We start from the raw sequence: 16,749 nt of genomic DNA, 5'->3' as shown, positions 1-16,749 counted from the left end.
ACACGATTTTTGCCAGATGAGATAGTAAATCTGGTTTTCCAAAGCAGCATCAATCTCTCTATGCACCCAACTATTTGCGGATGAACCTTTAAGATTTCCAAAGATCTTACAAGATTTTACGGGGCATCAAGGAGTTTAATCAGATTTTAAGAGATTACATGAAATTTCACGATGTTTTGAGAGATATCGAAGGATTTCGACGGAATCTTAGGGATTTTGAGAGGTCTTAAGGAATTAAGAACAATTTTCGCGACTCGCAAAGGATTTTAAGGGATGTCAAAGGATTTTAAGAGATTTTGAGATATTTAAAAAAATTTCAAAGGATTTTATAGGATTTCATGAGAGATATTGAAGCATTTCAGCGAATTTTGAAGCATGTCAGTGGATTTTAAAAAGATTTTAAGGGATTTCAAGAGCTTTCAAGGGATTGCAAAAGGTTTCATCAAAGGACTTTAAAATTATTTAAAGGATTTCAAAAGATTTTCAGTTATTTATAAGGTTTTGAGGGATTTCAAAAGATTTCAAAGCATTACAACAGTTTTAGTGTATTATAAATGATTTCAAGAGTTTGAAGAAATTACGCACTACAATTTCAGAGAGAATTTCAATTTTTCAAAGGGATTTATCAAGATTTTAAAGGGCATCAAGGAGTTTAATCAGATTTCAAGAGATTTTACGATATTTAAAGAGATACCGAAGGATTTCGATTGAATTTTCATTAGATTTTAAAGGATTTTAATGAATTTTTAGAGATTTTCAGATATATAAAGGGGTTTCGGCAATTTTATGGGATGTCAATGAATTTGAAGAGATTATGAAGGGGCTCCGGTGATTTTATAGGATGTTCAAGGATTTGAAGAGACTTTAAAAGATTTAAAAATATATCCGAAATTTCAAAAGATTTCTGAATTTTATCGATGATTTTAAAAGATTTCAAGTGATACCGAAGTATTTTACCAAATTTTGAAGAATTTCAATCGATTTTAATGGGATTTTAAAACGATTTTAAAAGACATGATCGGATTCCAAAAGCCTTGAAAGGATTTCAAAAACATATAAAGGTTTTTAAAAGATTTGAAAGAGTTTCATTAATTTAATAGGATTTCGAAGGTTTTAAAAAGATTTTAAAGCATTACAAATGTTTTAGAGCATTGAAAACGATTCCAAAAGATTACGAGAGGTTTCGCAGATTTCAATCGGTTGTAAAAGATTTCAAGATTTTTAAGAAAATATCTAGTACAATAATTTCATAGCTAATTTCAATTTTTCAAGAGATTTATCAAGATTTTAAGGGGAATCAAGGTTTTTAATCAGATATCAAGTGATTTTACGATGTTTCAAGAGATACCGAAGGATTTCGACGAAATTTTAGGGACTTTTATGTATTTAGAAAAAAAGCCACCGGATTTTATAGGATATCTTTGGATTTGAATGGGATTTCGCAGATTTGAAGAGATTTCATAAAATTTCAAAGGATTTTAAGGAATTTTTAGGGATCTTAAGAGATTTAAAGGGGGTTGCAAAGCCTTTTAAGGTTTTTAAGGAACGATTTTACGAGATTTTAAGATATTTTTTATTATTTCGAATAAAGTCAAGTGATTTTATGGAATTCCAAGAAATGACCAAATATTTTACTGAACTTTAAAGAATATCACTGGATTTTATTGGTAATTCGAAAATTTAAAAAGATTTCATCAGATATTTTCATCAAAAGATTCTGTGATATTTTGAAACGGAATTTTAAGGAATTTTGACGATTTCAAGTAATTTAAAGGATTTCAAAAGATTTTACATAATCTTGAAATTTTTTAAGGGATTTCCAAGGAGATTAACCTTTTTAAAAAGATTTCACAAGATTATGTACAATATCCGTGGAATTCGAAGGATTTTAAAGAACTTTTCGAATGATTAAAAAAAAATTAAGGTATTTGCAAAAGCAGTTTCTAATCAGCATATTAAACAAACAAAAATTGGAAAGAGGAAACTTAAGTAAGAAATTCTTTCGACTCCCTCCTTCAAGAGAGTATTCGTACCCCCCCCCCCCCCCCCCCCCCCCCCCCCGTTCATATTTAATGGACGCTCGCTTATATCTTTTAATTCTTAATTTCTCAATCTAAAATGTTTTTGAAAAATCCATTTTAGCATTGGAGGATATGAAATCAACGCTTGATGCGGAAAGAACTCGCCTTCAATCGAACATTCGAGACATGGAACGAGAAATTACACAACTTCAACAACAACTTCGTTTCACACAGGATGAACTTCAAAAATCTCATGCGATGAATTCGTCAGCACAAAATGAAGAGAAAGAATTGCAAGGACGTCTGGCTAACGAAACTGAAGAAAGAGAAAGACTGCAACTTCAACTTCATCAAGTTAAGAAACAGGTAAAGTGTTGTTCCTAACTTTGAGAGAAAAAATAATTTGTTGGGTTTCAATTTTAATCTGAATTTTGTTTCAGGTTTTGGATTTGGATAATAGTTTGGAAAACACCAGACAAGAATTGGCAAAGTTACGAGCTCGTGGAGACGAAGAAGATGAACGATGGAGAGGCAGAGAACAAGAATTATTGATCAGATTAGAGGACAGCAGATGTCGGGAAAGAAAACTAGAAGATCAGAAACATAATTTGGAAGTTTGTCTTGCAGACGCCTCTCAACAAATTCAAGAACTTAAGGTAGACATGCCACTTTTTCATAATGGGGACCATAGTTCGAAATTAAAGTGTGGCTTTTCGAAATCAAAAATTATAAAATGGTATTAAAAACACATTTTAAATTGTTTAATTACAAATTCCTTGTTATAATTTTGACAAGCCAACAATTAAAATTTAAACGCAATTGAGCATTAGATATTGAGAAAATTAAAAATTGAAATTTGCCGAGAGGAAAAATTAAAATTGAAAAAATTGAAGTTCGAGAAGAACATTTAGAAATTGAAACGATTAGTGTTCTAAATGGTAATTTTTTTAATTTAAAAATTGTAACGCAAATGTTACGACAATAGTAGAAATTCAAAATTAAGTGTATAAAATTAATTCATGATTTTTAAACTAATTGAATTGAAATGAAAATTTAAGCATGGTTCGAACTCAAATTATAATACTTTAAAAATTAAAGGGTATGGGATTGAATAATTAAAATGGTATATTTGCAAATTCAAAAACCTGAAATTTAAATAATTAAGAATGAACAACTTTACACTTTCATGAGTTTAAACTTTAATTATTCTAAATGTGGATTTACGAGATGGCTGAATAATCTTGAAATTTATTAATTAAACATTTTACAACTTACTTTTTAATTTAACACGTTTCAGATAGTTTTTTTTTTCAAATTGTAACTTCTATTTTTAAGAATTTAAAATTCAACCAATTTAAATGGTATGTTCAAATTTCAAAATTTTATAGCTAAAATAATCTAAAATAGTCTATAATCTTGAAGTGAAAACTCAAAACGTCTCAAAACATTTGAGACCATTTTTTTTCAATATTAAGCGGAAACTCGAATAATATATCCTTATGATTTTCTTGGGTAAAAAGAAAATGTTTAGAGTGATAACATTTTAAAAATCCAAAAAGCCAAACTAAAATGAACATTTTAAGCCACACAACGCAAGATATAACAAAAGTTAAGAGAAGAAAAACGTCGATTTTTGAAAGTCCTACAAAAATCTCATAACAACTTTTTGAATTTTGTTGAAAGGTTTAAAATTCAAATTTTGATCGCACAAAAAATAATGAAAGGTCATAAATTCCATTTTGCGGTCAAACTATGTAAGATACGAAAAACATTAATTAAATAAAATTGCGCGCCCTGAAAATATCTACAAATTTATCATTGATCACTGTTTGATAGGACGCTTAGTTTTTGTTTTTAGTCGTAAAAAATAACATTAAAAATAAAAAATTAAAGTTTTAGACAAACGACACAAGTTATAAAAAAATTAAATATACAAAAGTTGCTCCTCCAAAAAATAGCGAAAACTCATTCAAATTTGTCATGAATACTTTTTGATAGGACACGTAGTTTTTGTTTTAATCGTAAAAAATAAGATTAAAAATAAGAAAATTAAATTTAAAAAAAAAACCACACAAGAGACGAACTAAATTAAAACACAAAAGATCTTTAACCATAAAATATCGACAAGTTTGTTATGAACTCTGCTTATAAATCTATATTAAAATTGTTAAAAATAACTTCTTGGAAAAAGGACACAAGATACAATAACATTTTATTTAACAACATTTTTCGCCTAAATTATATCTAAATTGAATACAAAAAAAATTAATTGATGGAAAACGACAAAAGTTGCAATAAATTGTTTAATAATAATTTTTATTTTAATAAAATGTACTTTTTTTAATGGTAAAAAGAAGACAGTGAAAATACTTTTGTTCCAATACTAATGCATATTATGAATGGTAATAATATAAATTTATCTCAATCATATACATTTCTCAGGTTGGCTAAGAATTAAATTTAATGAAAAATAAGAAAAAAAATATTAAGGTAAGCATTAAAAATCAGATTTTCGACTTAATCGAGTGCCGAGCATAAGGTACGTGATGAGAATGTGTTCGTTAAAAGCGAAGGAGCTTTAACAAAAGAGAATTTAAAATTACCAAATTATTGTTGTCGATGCTTCGAACTTTCATTTAAAAAGCTTGCACATATATGTGCGGTAAATACAAAGACCGAGCGCATAGCGCGAGACAAATACATTATCGAGCGTGAAGCGCGAGAACCAACAGTCGCGCGCCCTAGGCGAAGCGAGCGTAATTGATATTTATCCATTTTATACTTATAAAATAACAGGATAGCTGCTTGACCGGTAAACCGGGAAATGACCGAGAATGTGTTGAGGCTATGAAATGCCAATAAACTTATTTTTTTACCGGGGATTTTAAAATTCTCTAGAAGGAGAATCAATTCAGTCACTTGAAATACCACAAATTTCAAATCACATGATATAATGCAATGTTTAAAATAATTTCGACTTTAACTTTTTTTTAAATTTAAAGTCCAATTGTTAACATTGCCAATTATGAAATCATTCACTTTATAATGGCTAATTCTAAAATCTTTGACTTACGAATTCTTAATTAAAGGTTTTCGTTTTTAAGCGTACGTTTTCATTTTAAAGAATTTTAAAAGATAATTTAAAAGACTTAAACAATTAAAAATTAAAAGAGTTTGAAATAAAAATTAAATAAACAAAACCTTTTGACTAGATCAACTGTGAATATAAATAACGTATTTATTTTTAAATTTACATTCTAATTTGAATATTAAAAATTGAAGAATAATTTATTTTTAGAAAGACGATTCTGAATCTGTTTAAAATTAAAAGATTTACAGATTTTTATGTTGAAAAAGAAACGGTTTCGATTTGAAAGTTAATTGTTAAAAAAATGTAAAAATCCAATTGTAACTTTATATAGGATTCTCTATTTTAAATCACGATTAATTGCTTTCGCTGAATTTTAAGTCCTATTAAAAGATACTGTTTCGTTTTAAAATATTCCATTTGTAACCCACTCAATCTGAAATTTTATAATTAAAAGAAACAATTATTTAATATTCAGCAATATTAAAAAATTTTAATTTATAAGAGAAATTATTTAATTTGTATGTATAAATAACAATTTATTGAACAATTATTAATTTGAAACAACTTAAAATTTAAATAATTTAACTTCTAACTTAACTTGCCATTTTTTCTAACTTAAATTTTAATTATAAATTAAAATTGTTAAATTTTTTCTAACTTCAATCTTTTAACTTACTTAAACTGTTTCTAACTTAAAATTTTTTTAAATGTTATATGTAATTTCGAAAATTTACAAATTAATGTATCCACGCTTTAATTATCTTTAATACGTGCTCGAAAGAGTTACACTTTGAGTCCTTCAATTCGCCGTTCAGTTTTTACTACTTCAAATGAAACAATTTTCAGCTGTAGGAACTATAATTTTTTCATTTTAATGACCGTGAACAAATTTTTCGAACCAGGAAAAACCGAAAAATGGTCGGAAATTTTTTTCCTGAATGAAAACGACCACCCTGAATTAGGTTTATACGTTTAGAAAAATTTAAGGATCATAAAATCAAACATTCTTCTACGCTTATAAATATTTTTAATTGTTTAAAAATATTCTACATGAGTTTAAGATATACTGAAATAGAACTGAGTCAAATACAAAAATGTTCAAAGTTTTAATTCTTTATTGAAATTTTTAGGGCCATTGATTAAAATTAAATTAAATATTCAACAAAGTATTTTTTAACTGCAGAGGAATAACTCTTCAGGAATCAGGTTTCTTGATGCAGTAAGATAAAATAGGAATTATTTTCTAACCACGTACAGTAATTACCCTCAAACTCTTCTTTTTTTTAATCTAATAATTAGGCTCGATTGGGTGGATCAGAAGGAAGAGTCAGAGCCTTGGATGCTCAATTGGGACAACTAGAAGTTTGCAAGAAAGAAGTAGAGCAAAAATTAAGCAGTGTGGGCACAACTCTTCGGCGCATTGCTGGAATTCAATTAGATGGAAGTGTCAATATGCCATTTAAAATAACAAGTCCTTCCAGAAGATGGAGTCCCGCCCGCAGTAGGTTTCAATATTATTTACCGTTTATTAAATAAAACAAAATAAAGAAATGTAATGCATATTATCTATTTGAATATTTAATCCTTGTTTCTCTAAAATTTCTTTCTCTTAAGTTCAAGATCACGGTGATGGTGGACGTGACGTGGTGCTCGATGTTGATCCTGAAGTTGTGAGGAAGGGTATCAGATCTCTTATGCAACAAGTCGCCCAAATTGAAAGAGAAAGAGTTCGTTTTTTTGGTTTTGTGTATATATTTTTGTGGTCTACTTCAGGAGCTCGAGACAATACATTTTTTTTAATTTTAGGATGACTACTATACTGAAATTGAAAATATGAAGAAGCAACTAATGGAAGCAAGTGATAATTCAAATAAGGCAGATATGAAACTCAACACTTTACTCGTTAACATGAGAATCATTCAGGAAGAGAAAAATACTCTCGAATCGAAACTTTCCCAAAAGGAAGCTATTTGTCAAGCACAGGTATTCGCAAATAATCCTTTTTTAAAAAAGTTGTTTTCGTGGCTCTATTCATTTTATTTTCTGCTGAGATTTAAGAAAATTTGAATAAAAATATAGAATGTTGAAGAATTTGTAAAAGAAGCTTTTTAACACTTTTAAAATGTCTCAAGAGAAAAAAATGTCTTGAATTCCTACGAAAATTCCAAATGATTTTTTTTCGAGAAATGAATTTTAAGAGAAAAATGAAAACAAATCTTTTTAATTCGTAATAATTTTCTAAAATTTGGTAACAGAACGTAGCAAATTTTAAAGCCATATTTTTCAATTTTGCAAGATTACGAAATTTTGAAGAAAACAAATCGTATATTGGAGAGAATGAACAATCTTTCTTGAGGTTCCTGCGAAAATTTTAAATGGTTTTTTTATTTTGAAAAATTAATTTGAAGAGAAAATTAGAAAAGATTTCCAAAATTTTCGAAGAAGAATCTGGAAGATTTAAAACAAAATTTAGAATTTGCAAAAATTCGAAAAAGAAACTTTTTAAGAATTTTAAAACGTTTCAAGATAATATTACATTTTTGTTAAGATTCTTAGGAAAATTTCCAAAATTTTCGAAAAAGAATAACGAAGATCTTTAAGCAATTTATTAAAAAATTTATAATTAAACAATCAATTAAATTTTTTGAATATTTCGATATTTTAAAAACCAGAAGTAATTAATTTTTTTTTAATTTTAACAAAATATAGATTTAAAAAAAATTAAAAATAAAATCTTGAAATAATTTAAGTATTTTGAAAGGTTTAGTATAAAAAAGTAATAAAACTATTCCAAAAGTAATTTTAAACCTGAATATATTTCAAATAAACAAATACAAAATATAGACTTTTTAAGGTTTCAAACTAAAATGTTGAAGTTTTTAAATATTTTTTAAATGTTTCTAGATGATAAAAAATTTTTCTTGAGATTCCTGGAAAATTTGTAATTATTTTTAGTTTTCAAAATTAATTTTTAAAGATAAGTGAAAAAATTCGAAAAATCACATAATTATTATTTTATAAATATATATTGTGTAACGCAATTTTCTGTTGATTTTGGATCCCCTATGTAATAATTTTTCCGAATTTTCTTGTAGATTTTCACCAATTTCATAAAGCTAGCTAGCCCCTCCCTCTCTTCCTAAAAGCGAAATTCGAAATAGAAAATTTCCAAAATTATAAAATAATTGCCCACAATTTAAAATTCCCCAATTGAAAAATTCCGAAATAATAAAATTCCTCACAGTTGACAATGTTATTGAATTAGAAAATTCCCGAACATGTTCATCAAATAAAAGTAATTTACTGTATTTATTATTTTATTATTTAACAATTTTGTAATATTTTTATATTCGTGCATTTCATAATTAGGAAATTTTCCGATCTTGGAAATTTTACATTATAGAAAAGAATTGTGAAAGTTTTTTAGTCAACCTTTTTTTTTAAATTATTCAACATTTTAGGAATAATTTGATTGATTTTAAAAGATACTTGAAAATTCATGAATTTTTGATGAGATTACGAAATTCATCAAATATTTTTTAATTTCATGCAAACTTAGAGTGCTAATTATCTTTTAAACTTACTCTAATTCTTCCTAAGATTTTGTAAAATCCTGTCCATAAAAAAATGTTCTTCAAATTTGTCTAGATTCTTCTTTTGACATATATGAAATCTTAAAAAATCTTTATGAATTTTTTGAAGAATTTTAGGAATATTATATTTATATAACCTTAAAAATAAACTCATTATAATTTCCTAAAATCTAATTTAAGCAGTATTTTTACTTTCCCAAAAATTTTGCTAATAAATAGTTATTCTACATTTTTATTTTGAATTAAAAAATATTTTTTCTCTTAAATACGAAAAATCTTATTTGATACATTAATTAAATGTTTTAGATGGAGGCCTTGCAACAAAAAACATCGGAAACTGAACACCTTAGAGAAAAAGTTACGAGGCTCGAGTTGACAGTTAGTAGTGAGTCGGATGAAAAAGGACAATATGAGGTAAATTTCCTAACCCGGAATTTAAGAAGGTGAAACATAAACTGTATTTCTATATTTCGAAGAACCTAATTAATATTTAATATCATGATTCCGTAGGATAAATTGGAAAAAATGAAGCAGAACGTTAATAAACTGGAAAATGATAGAAGAAGTTTGCAAGAGGAACTGGGAAAGAATGAAGCCAGAGCAACTAAATTAGAACTACAACGTATGTCTCTGGAAGGCGATCTTCAGAGGTTGCAGATGATTCTGCAAGAGAAAGACGCAAATATACAGGTAATAATCATTTTAAAATTATCCCTACCTTAGCTCAAGAGCAAATCCAGGGAGGGGCAATTTAAGAAACCAAATTTAAATTTTTAAAAAAAATTATATAAAATATATAGAGCACTTAAGGCCGCTTAATTTTCATGACCAATATAAAAGAGATCTCAAATCTCACTTTTTCTTATAAATTATGAAACTAGTTCAACTTTAAAAGAAATATTTGCTGATTTTCAAAAAAGAAAGATTAATTTACAGCGAAAAATGTAATATTTGATATTTTAACCAAGCAGAGATTTTCATTTTAAATCAGAAACAGTTAAATTCAACAAAAAAGAGGATTTTTTAATAAAAAACTTGAATCTTCAACAAAAAAAGATTTTTCAGTCAACAAAGAAAAAGAAATTTCATCCAAAATGTAGAATTTTCAACAGAGAAGATACATCCTCTACAGTACGAGACAAATTCTTAACAAAAAACATCAATTTTGAAACAAATAGTGAGATTTTCAAGTTAAAAAGATGAGATTTCTACAAAAAAGTTAAATCTTAAATTAAATAATTACATTCTTTAAACCGAAAAGAATAATTTTTTACTAAAAAAGATGAATTCCTGACAAAATGCATACATTTTTAAGCAAACAGTCGACTTTTCAACTATATAGTGGCTTCTTTTACCACAGTGTTGAATTTCACAAAAAGACGAATTTTCCTGTACAAAATAGTTGAACTTTCAACCAAAAAACATGAAATTTCAAAAAAAATTAATTTTTAACCAAATAGTTAAATTTTCATTTAAGAAAAGTATCACTTTGCAAAACAATTGAATTTTCAAATTAAAAAATATAAGTTTCCAAGAAAAAAGTTTATTTTCAACCAAAAAGTTGAATTTTTAACTAATATTATGAAACATCATAAAAAAAAATGAATTGTTAAGAAAGCAGTTCAACTTTCAACCAAGGAGTTGATTCTTCAACCTAAAAATGTTAATTATTAACAAAAATTGTACCCTATACAAGACAGTATGTCCCCAAATATGCACATACTTTCAGATTTTTTATAAATGTAAACACAATAACTGAAAAATAGAAATAAAGTGGAATTTATCGTCTTATTATTTTCAGTTTTAAAACTTCTTTTAAATTGTTGGGGTAGCCCCCCCCCCCAACCCCTTTTACATACATTTATGGAAGAAAATTCACAATTATCCCATCTGAGAATTTTCTGGATCCGCCCTTTTAATTGTCTTCATATTTCTTATTATTTAATACAAGATAATATTATTTATTAATTCTTATTCTTAATTGATTATCTTTCAATCTGCTGATTTAAAACTCACGAATGCTTTTATTTCAAAAACAGAAACTTCAAGATCGAAGCGAAGCACAAACGCGTACGATAACAACTTTGGAAGAACGGTGTGGTTCTTTGAATTCAACGATAGAACAATTGAATTTAACGTTGCAGAGATCTTCGAACACAGAAAGTGATTTGAGAAACGAGATCAGTTCTCTACAGAGGAGCCTTATGGAAATTAGTGTAGCGTCACAAAGCAACAATGAGAAACTTAAACAAGTATGTTTTTAGGCCCTAAAATTATAATCATTTTCAGAATAATAACAATAATGAATATCTCTCATAAATTGTCGATATTTTAAACAAACAATTTCCAATTCAAATGTCTAATAATGTACGATTTTGAATGGAAAAACCTCTAAATAAAAACCTTTTTTTATTTAAATATATATTATAATATTTTTATATATTATTAATATTTTTTATTAAAATTATAAGCATTTATAATTTAAAAACTTCGAATTAGAATGTTAACGATTTTGTAGTCAAGATTTCAAGATTGGTTAATTATGAAATTAAAGATGTCAAAACGGAACAATTTCAGAATGAAGTATATTGTTACAGTACAATTTGAAATATTCCCAATTAAACGATTTCCTATTTAAAGGGTTAAAATAGTTAAATAATTTGAGATTCATACATTCAAAATTAAAAAGTTTCTAATTTTATCATTTGAAATTAGAGATCTTTCGAAAAGGTTTAATTAAAAAGCAAGCCAAATAGGTCGGCAGGGTCTCATTAAAAATTTGAAAAATAACTAAATAATTTATTTAAAAAATAAAAAACTGCATATTTCATCAAATAACTAAGAAATTAAATAATTTGAAAAAACTCCCGGTCTTTATGTTCTTTACAATTATATAAATAAAAACATGTTTTTAGAAGTAATCTTAATTGACAAATTTTTTAAATAACGAATTAGAAGAATTGATCACAACAGGAACGTTTACGAGGAAAATATAAAAGGGACAGAGGGAGAGAACGTCCTCAGTTTGTTTATATTTTTCTAATTTGAAAAGTATATTTTTTAAGTTTTTTAATTAAGAGTCTTTTTAAAAATATGTTTTTATTTAAATAACTGTAAAGAACATCAACACCGGGAGTTCTTACATTTTTTAATTTTTTCAGTTATTTAATTAGAATACTTTTTAAAAATATGATTTACTTATATGGTTTTGAAGAAAACCAAGATTTTAGGGACAAGGCTTCAGTTTAAATGTTTTTTACATTGAATCTCATCGAAACTTGTAAATGCTTTATTTTATAAACCCTTCGTAGTCAGTCAGAAACCCTTCGTACAGTCAGGATAATTCAAATTTCGGATTTAATTTGGAATGTTCTAAATATATCATTTTTTAAATGTCATGATTTAAAAATGTATTTATTGTTTAACTTGAAATTACTGACTTGGCGATTGTTCTAACCCAAATTTTATTTTTTTTGTTGCTTTAATATTGTTAAATTCTTAACCCTCACAAATTAAAATGATATCATTTTAAACGAGCCGGATTTTAAAATCTGGAAGTTTTATATGCTTGAAATTGTATTGAATTCAGTGTTTTAAAATCGAACTATTTTAAGTTTGAACTCGTTCGGTCGGAGAATTTTGCCTAACAAGTAAAAATTTTAGTTGCAGAAACAAGTTTCAAATCTGGAAAATGAACGACGTATTTTGTCTGAACGATTGGAATCTGCGCAACAAGCAATTGGCGATTTGAGACGCGTTAATCAAACGATGGGAGATCAAAATGCGAGACTTCAAAATGAAATATCAAATAATGAAGTAGTTCGGTCAGGGCTCGAATCACAATTAAGATTATCAAGTTGGCCTCATGAGGAACGAACAAATAAGGAAGACGAATTAGTGCGACAAGTTCAGTCCTATCAGAGAGAGCGAAGTGAACTGAAAGGAAAAGTTGATTCCTTAAACGATAAGGTATTTATATTATTTATTCCCCGTAACTAAATTATAATTTCAGGTTTCGAACTCAACACACTATTAACACTATTTTACACTTCTTGAGCGATGACATTATTTTGTTACAATAAAAATAAAAAATATGAAATTTCGACTAATAATATTAATTTTCTACCAGAAAAAGATGAATTTACAACAAATTAAATAAATTTTTAAAGTTGAATTTTTAAATTAGAAGAGACAATTTTTTAACCAAAAATGGAATAAATAAATTTTCATTCAAAAATGATTTTCAATTAAAGGCAAATTAATTTTCTACAGAACAGTTGAATTTTTTACCAAGTTGTTGAATTTCCAACCCAAACAGATGAATTCTCTATAAAACAGTTGAATTTTCAACCTGAAAATACTAATTTTCCCCATAAATGTAATAGTTCATATTTAAACCAAGAAAGATTTTAATTTTCAAATAAAACAGATTAATTTAAATCGTACTGTTACATTTTTAACCAAAAAATTGGGTTTCTACTAGAAAATAAGAATTTTCAACAAAATAAATAAATTTTCAATAAATAAGTTAAATTTTCTATAAAATTGTTTTATTTTCAAGCCGAAAATACGAATTTTCTACAAAAGAATTAACATTTTCAATAACAGCAATATTTTTAGCCAAGAAAGAAAGAAAATTGAATCAACTAATTGAATTTTCAAGCCAAAATTACGAATTCGGAAACAAGATATATGACTTTTCTATAAGATTGTTGAACTTTCAACAAAGTAATTCAATTTTTAACTAAATACACAAGACCGCTAATATAATAACAGTTTCGGGTGATGCCTCGCACTGGCCTGTGCGCTGAGAAACTGGGTGGGCCAGCAGTTCTGAGAAGGACTAAATCAGTCGGTCTTATATTGGCGCTCTTTTACAATAACACATTTTTAATAAAAATATGAATTCTTAAGGAAAGATTAAATTGGAAAAGTTTATTCTTTTCGGCTGAAAAGTCTCCAATTAAATCTTTCCTTAAAAATTCATGTTTTTAATAAAATTCCTTAAGAATTCATATTTTTAATAAAAATAATAAAAATATGAATTCTTAAGGAAACAGTTAATTGAAGACTTTTCAACCGAAAAGAATAAACTTTCGACCAAAAATATTTGGATATATTGGGTTCTCTTGATTCAGATCGCATTTAGGTGGAAAACCGAGGAAAATGGAAAAGACTGGGAATCCTGCGATAAATAAATATGAATTTTTATAATTTACAGACGAAATAATAAAATTTTAAATAAACATTGCAGATCATTTTCAATACATGAAAAATTTGATGACACTATTTTGAATTTTTTTTAAACAATTTTTGATACTATTTATACATTATTTTTTTATCTGTAAAGTGAGTCCGAGGCTTTTGATTGAAAGAAAACTTAAAAATATTAAAAGTTAATTCAATATTTGAGAGTTCGAATTCATAAGTGTATATTTTTTGATTAGGTAAAACTTTTGGAAGTTGATAAACGAAATCTCGAGCGTCAGCTGACATCGATGAGACCTGGAAGTGTGCGAAGTAAGAGTTACGAGCGACCTGAAAAGGCCCACGTAGAGTTATTAGGATCAAGTGTTGCAGTCGAAAGTCTGGAGCACGAAAACAGAGAATTACGACTGAAGATTCGAAGACTAGAAACTCAGTTGGCTGAGAAAGAAGCGGAAATCATACGAGTGAAATCCGTGCATATGCACTCACATTCTAGTTTAGATTTATCTCGAAGTAGAACCGGCGAATTGGAAAGACTAAGGGCTGCTCAATTGCAAGCGGAAAAATTATTGGAAGCAAGAGAACAGAGCCACCGCCAACAAGTGCTGCGACTAGAGAATCAGGTAAGTTATTTATAATGAAAATGAATAATTAGACTGCGGATCACCAAAATATTTGGTTATATTATTATCAGTATTATTATCGTGAAGCTAGGGCATTAACTGTCCATAATACTGCGGTAGAACCTTTTGTACTACATCCTCAAATTTAACTATCTCCCAAAAGGTCAGTAATTTACCATAAAGGCATACACTGATTTGCAGAACATGTCATTGTGAAAGTCTTCTAGTTCCAGAAAATAACCACCCAGGTAGTTTTTTCTGAGGCACACTTTCAACAACGAGGGTTGTCTCTAATCCTCATTACCTACAATATCTTCATGACCAGGAATCCAGATCAGAATGATCCGGGTTTTACCGGCAAGTGCCTTAAGGCGCTTCCTAGAGCTTGATTTTTAGTCCATGTTTTACAAATGACAACTGTTCTCCTACAATTATTAATTGTTTGATGTCGTGTTCTAACCACATAATATAAAGGGATAAATACAGTCCTTTACAGAGGATATAATAAAATGGTGTTGTTGTTTCTTAATTAATTGAAAATGTGATGCTTTTTATGCGCCTGGGAAGGAGCAGACCGCCACTGTGAGTGTACCCACGGTGAACCAAATACCGACACCATCAATTCACCATGGGCACACTCGCGGTGGCCGTTTGCTCCTTCCCAGGCGCATAAAATGCATCATATTTTCAATTAATTAAGAAAATATGATATCAAACAATTCATAATTACAGGAGAAAAATTGTCATTTGTAAAACTTGGACTAAAAATCGAGCCCTAGAAAGCGCCTTAAGAAGATATGGAAGGCAACTACAGACTAGTCTGGAAGTAAACTCTTCAGATGTAAGAGCCTGAAGTGCTGCTTGATTGTCAGAACAAATGTAAATTCACTCGCCTTCAAGTGTCTGTTTACAACTTTCCTCTAAACAATCTTAAATAGCTATTATTTTGGCCTGGAAAACTGTAGGGAATGTACCCAGTGCTTTTGTTAGCTCAGCCCTGGGCTTCTTCCCATAAATTCCAGCCCCAAACGAGACTTGCTAGTGTAAATATTAGTGTAAATATTTCACAAAGATATTCAATATTTCGAAATATTTCAGGAAGACTTCAATAATTTCTCAAATATTACCAGATATTTCAAAAATATTAAAAATGTTACGCAAAGATTATTAAAGGATTCACAATGATTTCAAAAATGTTTAAATGATTTCTCAAAGATTTTAAAGATTCCGCAAGGATATAACTGATTTCCAAAAGATTCCACAGGTTTCTCAAAGGGTTCAGATAAATTAAAAAGATTTTACGAAGATTACAGTAGTTTACCAAGTATTTTATAAAGATTACACAAATATTTCAACTATTTCGCAAATGTTTCGAATATTTCGCAAAGATTTTAAATATTTCCCAAAGGTTTCGGATAGATTTAAAAGATTTCACAAAGGCTTTAATCAGTTTTCAAAGATTTTTATATGTTCAATAATATTATTAAATATTTCAAAACTATTTCGAGAGAGTTCAAACAAATTTAATGATTTTTTAAAGATTTCACAAAGATTGAAAGTATTTCGAAATGATTTCGGATAAACCTGAAAGATTTCACAAAAACTTCAATTATTTAAACAAAATTTCAGATTGATTTTAAAGAGTGCAACATGATTTCTATGATTTCCCAAAGATTGCAATAACTTCACAAATACAGAGAATCCTAGAGATGGTGCCACCTGGTATAGTCCTTCCAAGAATTGACGCCGCGTTGAATTAGGAATAAAAGGAGCTGCGCGGGGTTTTTTTGAAAAATCGAAAATTCAAATTTTGACAGCATCAAAAAATAATGGAAAAAAAATTACATTTTGAGGTTAAACTGTGCAAAATAGGTGAAAAGATGACTGAACAAAAATTGTGCATTTCAAAAAGATCCACAAATTTGTTATAGATAACTTTTTGATAGCATCTGTATTTTGTGTTTTAATCTTGAAAAACGATATTAATAATAAAAGAATCAGCCCGCTGCGTGGGCACATTCTCATCACAACTAATGTTTTTTAATTTTCTTATTCATCTCATGTGTGGGTTTTCAAAAAATTTACTTTTTTTAAAATGTTCTTAGTGCTATTTTTCACGATTCAAACAAAAAACAGAACTACCGAAACATTATTCATGACAAATTAATTAATTCATTCATTCTCATCAAGAGAAGGTATTAGATTTGTGTAAA

At 27.8% G+C, this 16,749-nt stretch overlaps 1 protein-coding gene across 2 annotated transcripts in view; it reads left to right on the top strand.

The window, feature by feature from the left end:
* LOC117181947 (rootletin) overlaps nucleotides 1-16,749 on the top strand; it is a 99,824-nt gene that overhangs the window by 77,807 nt on the left and 5,268 nt on the right. For both annotated transcript variants that reach the window (XM_033374973.1, XM_033374974.1), the window contains 10 exons: nucleotides 2,143-2,387; nucleotides 2,462-2,677; nucleotides 6,412-6,613; nucleotides 6,727-6,839; nucleotides 6,919-7,095; nucleotides 9,012-9,119; nucleotides 9,216-9,395; nucleotides 10,745-10,957; nucleotides 12,369-12,674; nucleotides 14,153-14,536. In XM_033374973.1, coding sequence (XP_033230864.1) covers nucleotides 2,143-2,387; nucleotides 2,462-2,677; nucleotides 6,412-6,613; nucleotides 6,727-6,839; nucleotides 6,919-7,095; nucleotides 9,012-9,119; nucleotides 9,216-9,395; nucleotides 10,745-10,957; nucleotides 12,369-12,674; nucleotides 14,153-14,536 — 2,144 coding nt within the window. The remainder of the gene's footprint in view (nucleotides 1-2,142; nucleotides 2,388-2,461; nucleotides 2,678-6,411; nucleotides 6,614-6,726; nucleotides 6,840-6,918; nucleotides 7,096-9,011; nucleotides 9,120-9,215; nucleotides 9,396-10,744; nucleotides 10,958-12,368; nucleotides 12,675-14,152; nucleotides 14,537-16,749) is intronic.

The sequence above is a fragment of the Belonocnema kinseyi genome, chromosome 10, assembly GCF_010883055.1.
Source record: "Belonocnema kinseyi isolate 2016_QV_RU_SX_M_011 chromosome 10, B_treatae_v1, whole genome shotgun sequence".
NCBI lineage: Eukaryota > Metazoa > Arthropoda > Insecta > Hymenoptera > Cynipidae > Belonocnema > Belonocnema kinseyi.
The sequence above is the reverse complement of the archived record's forward strand: the minus strand, read 5'-3'. Positions and strand labels throughout refer to the sequence as shown.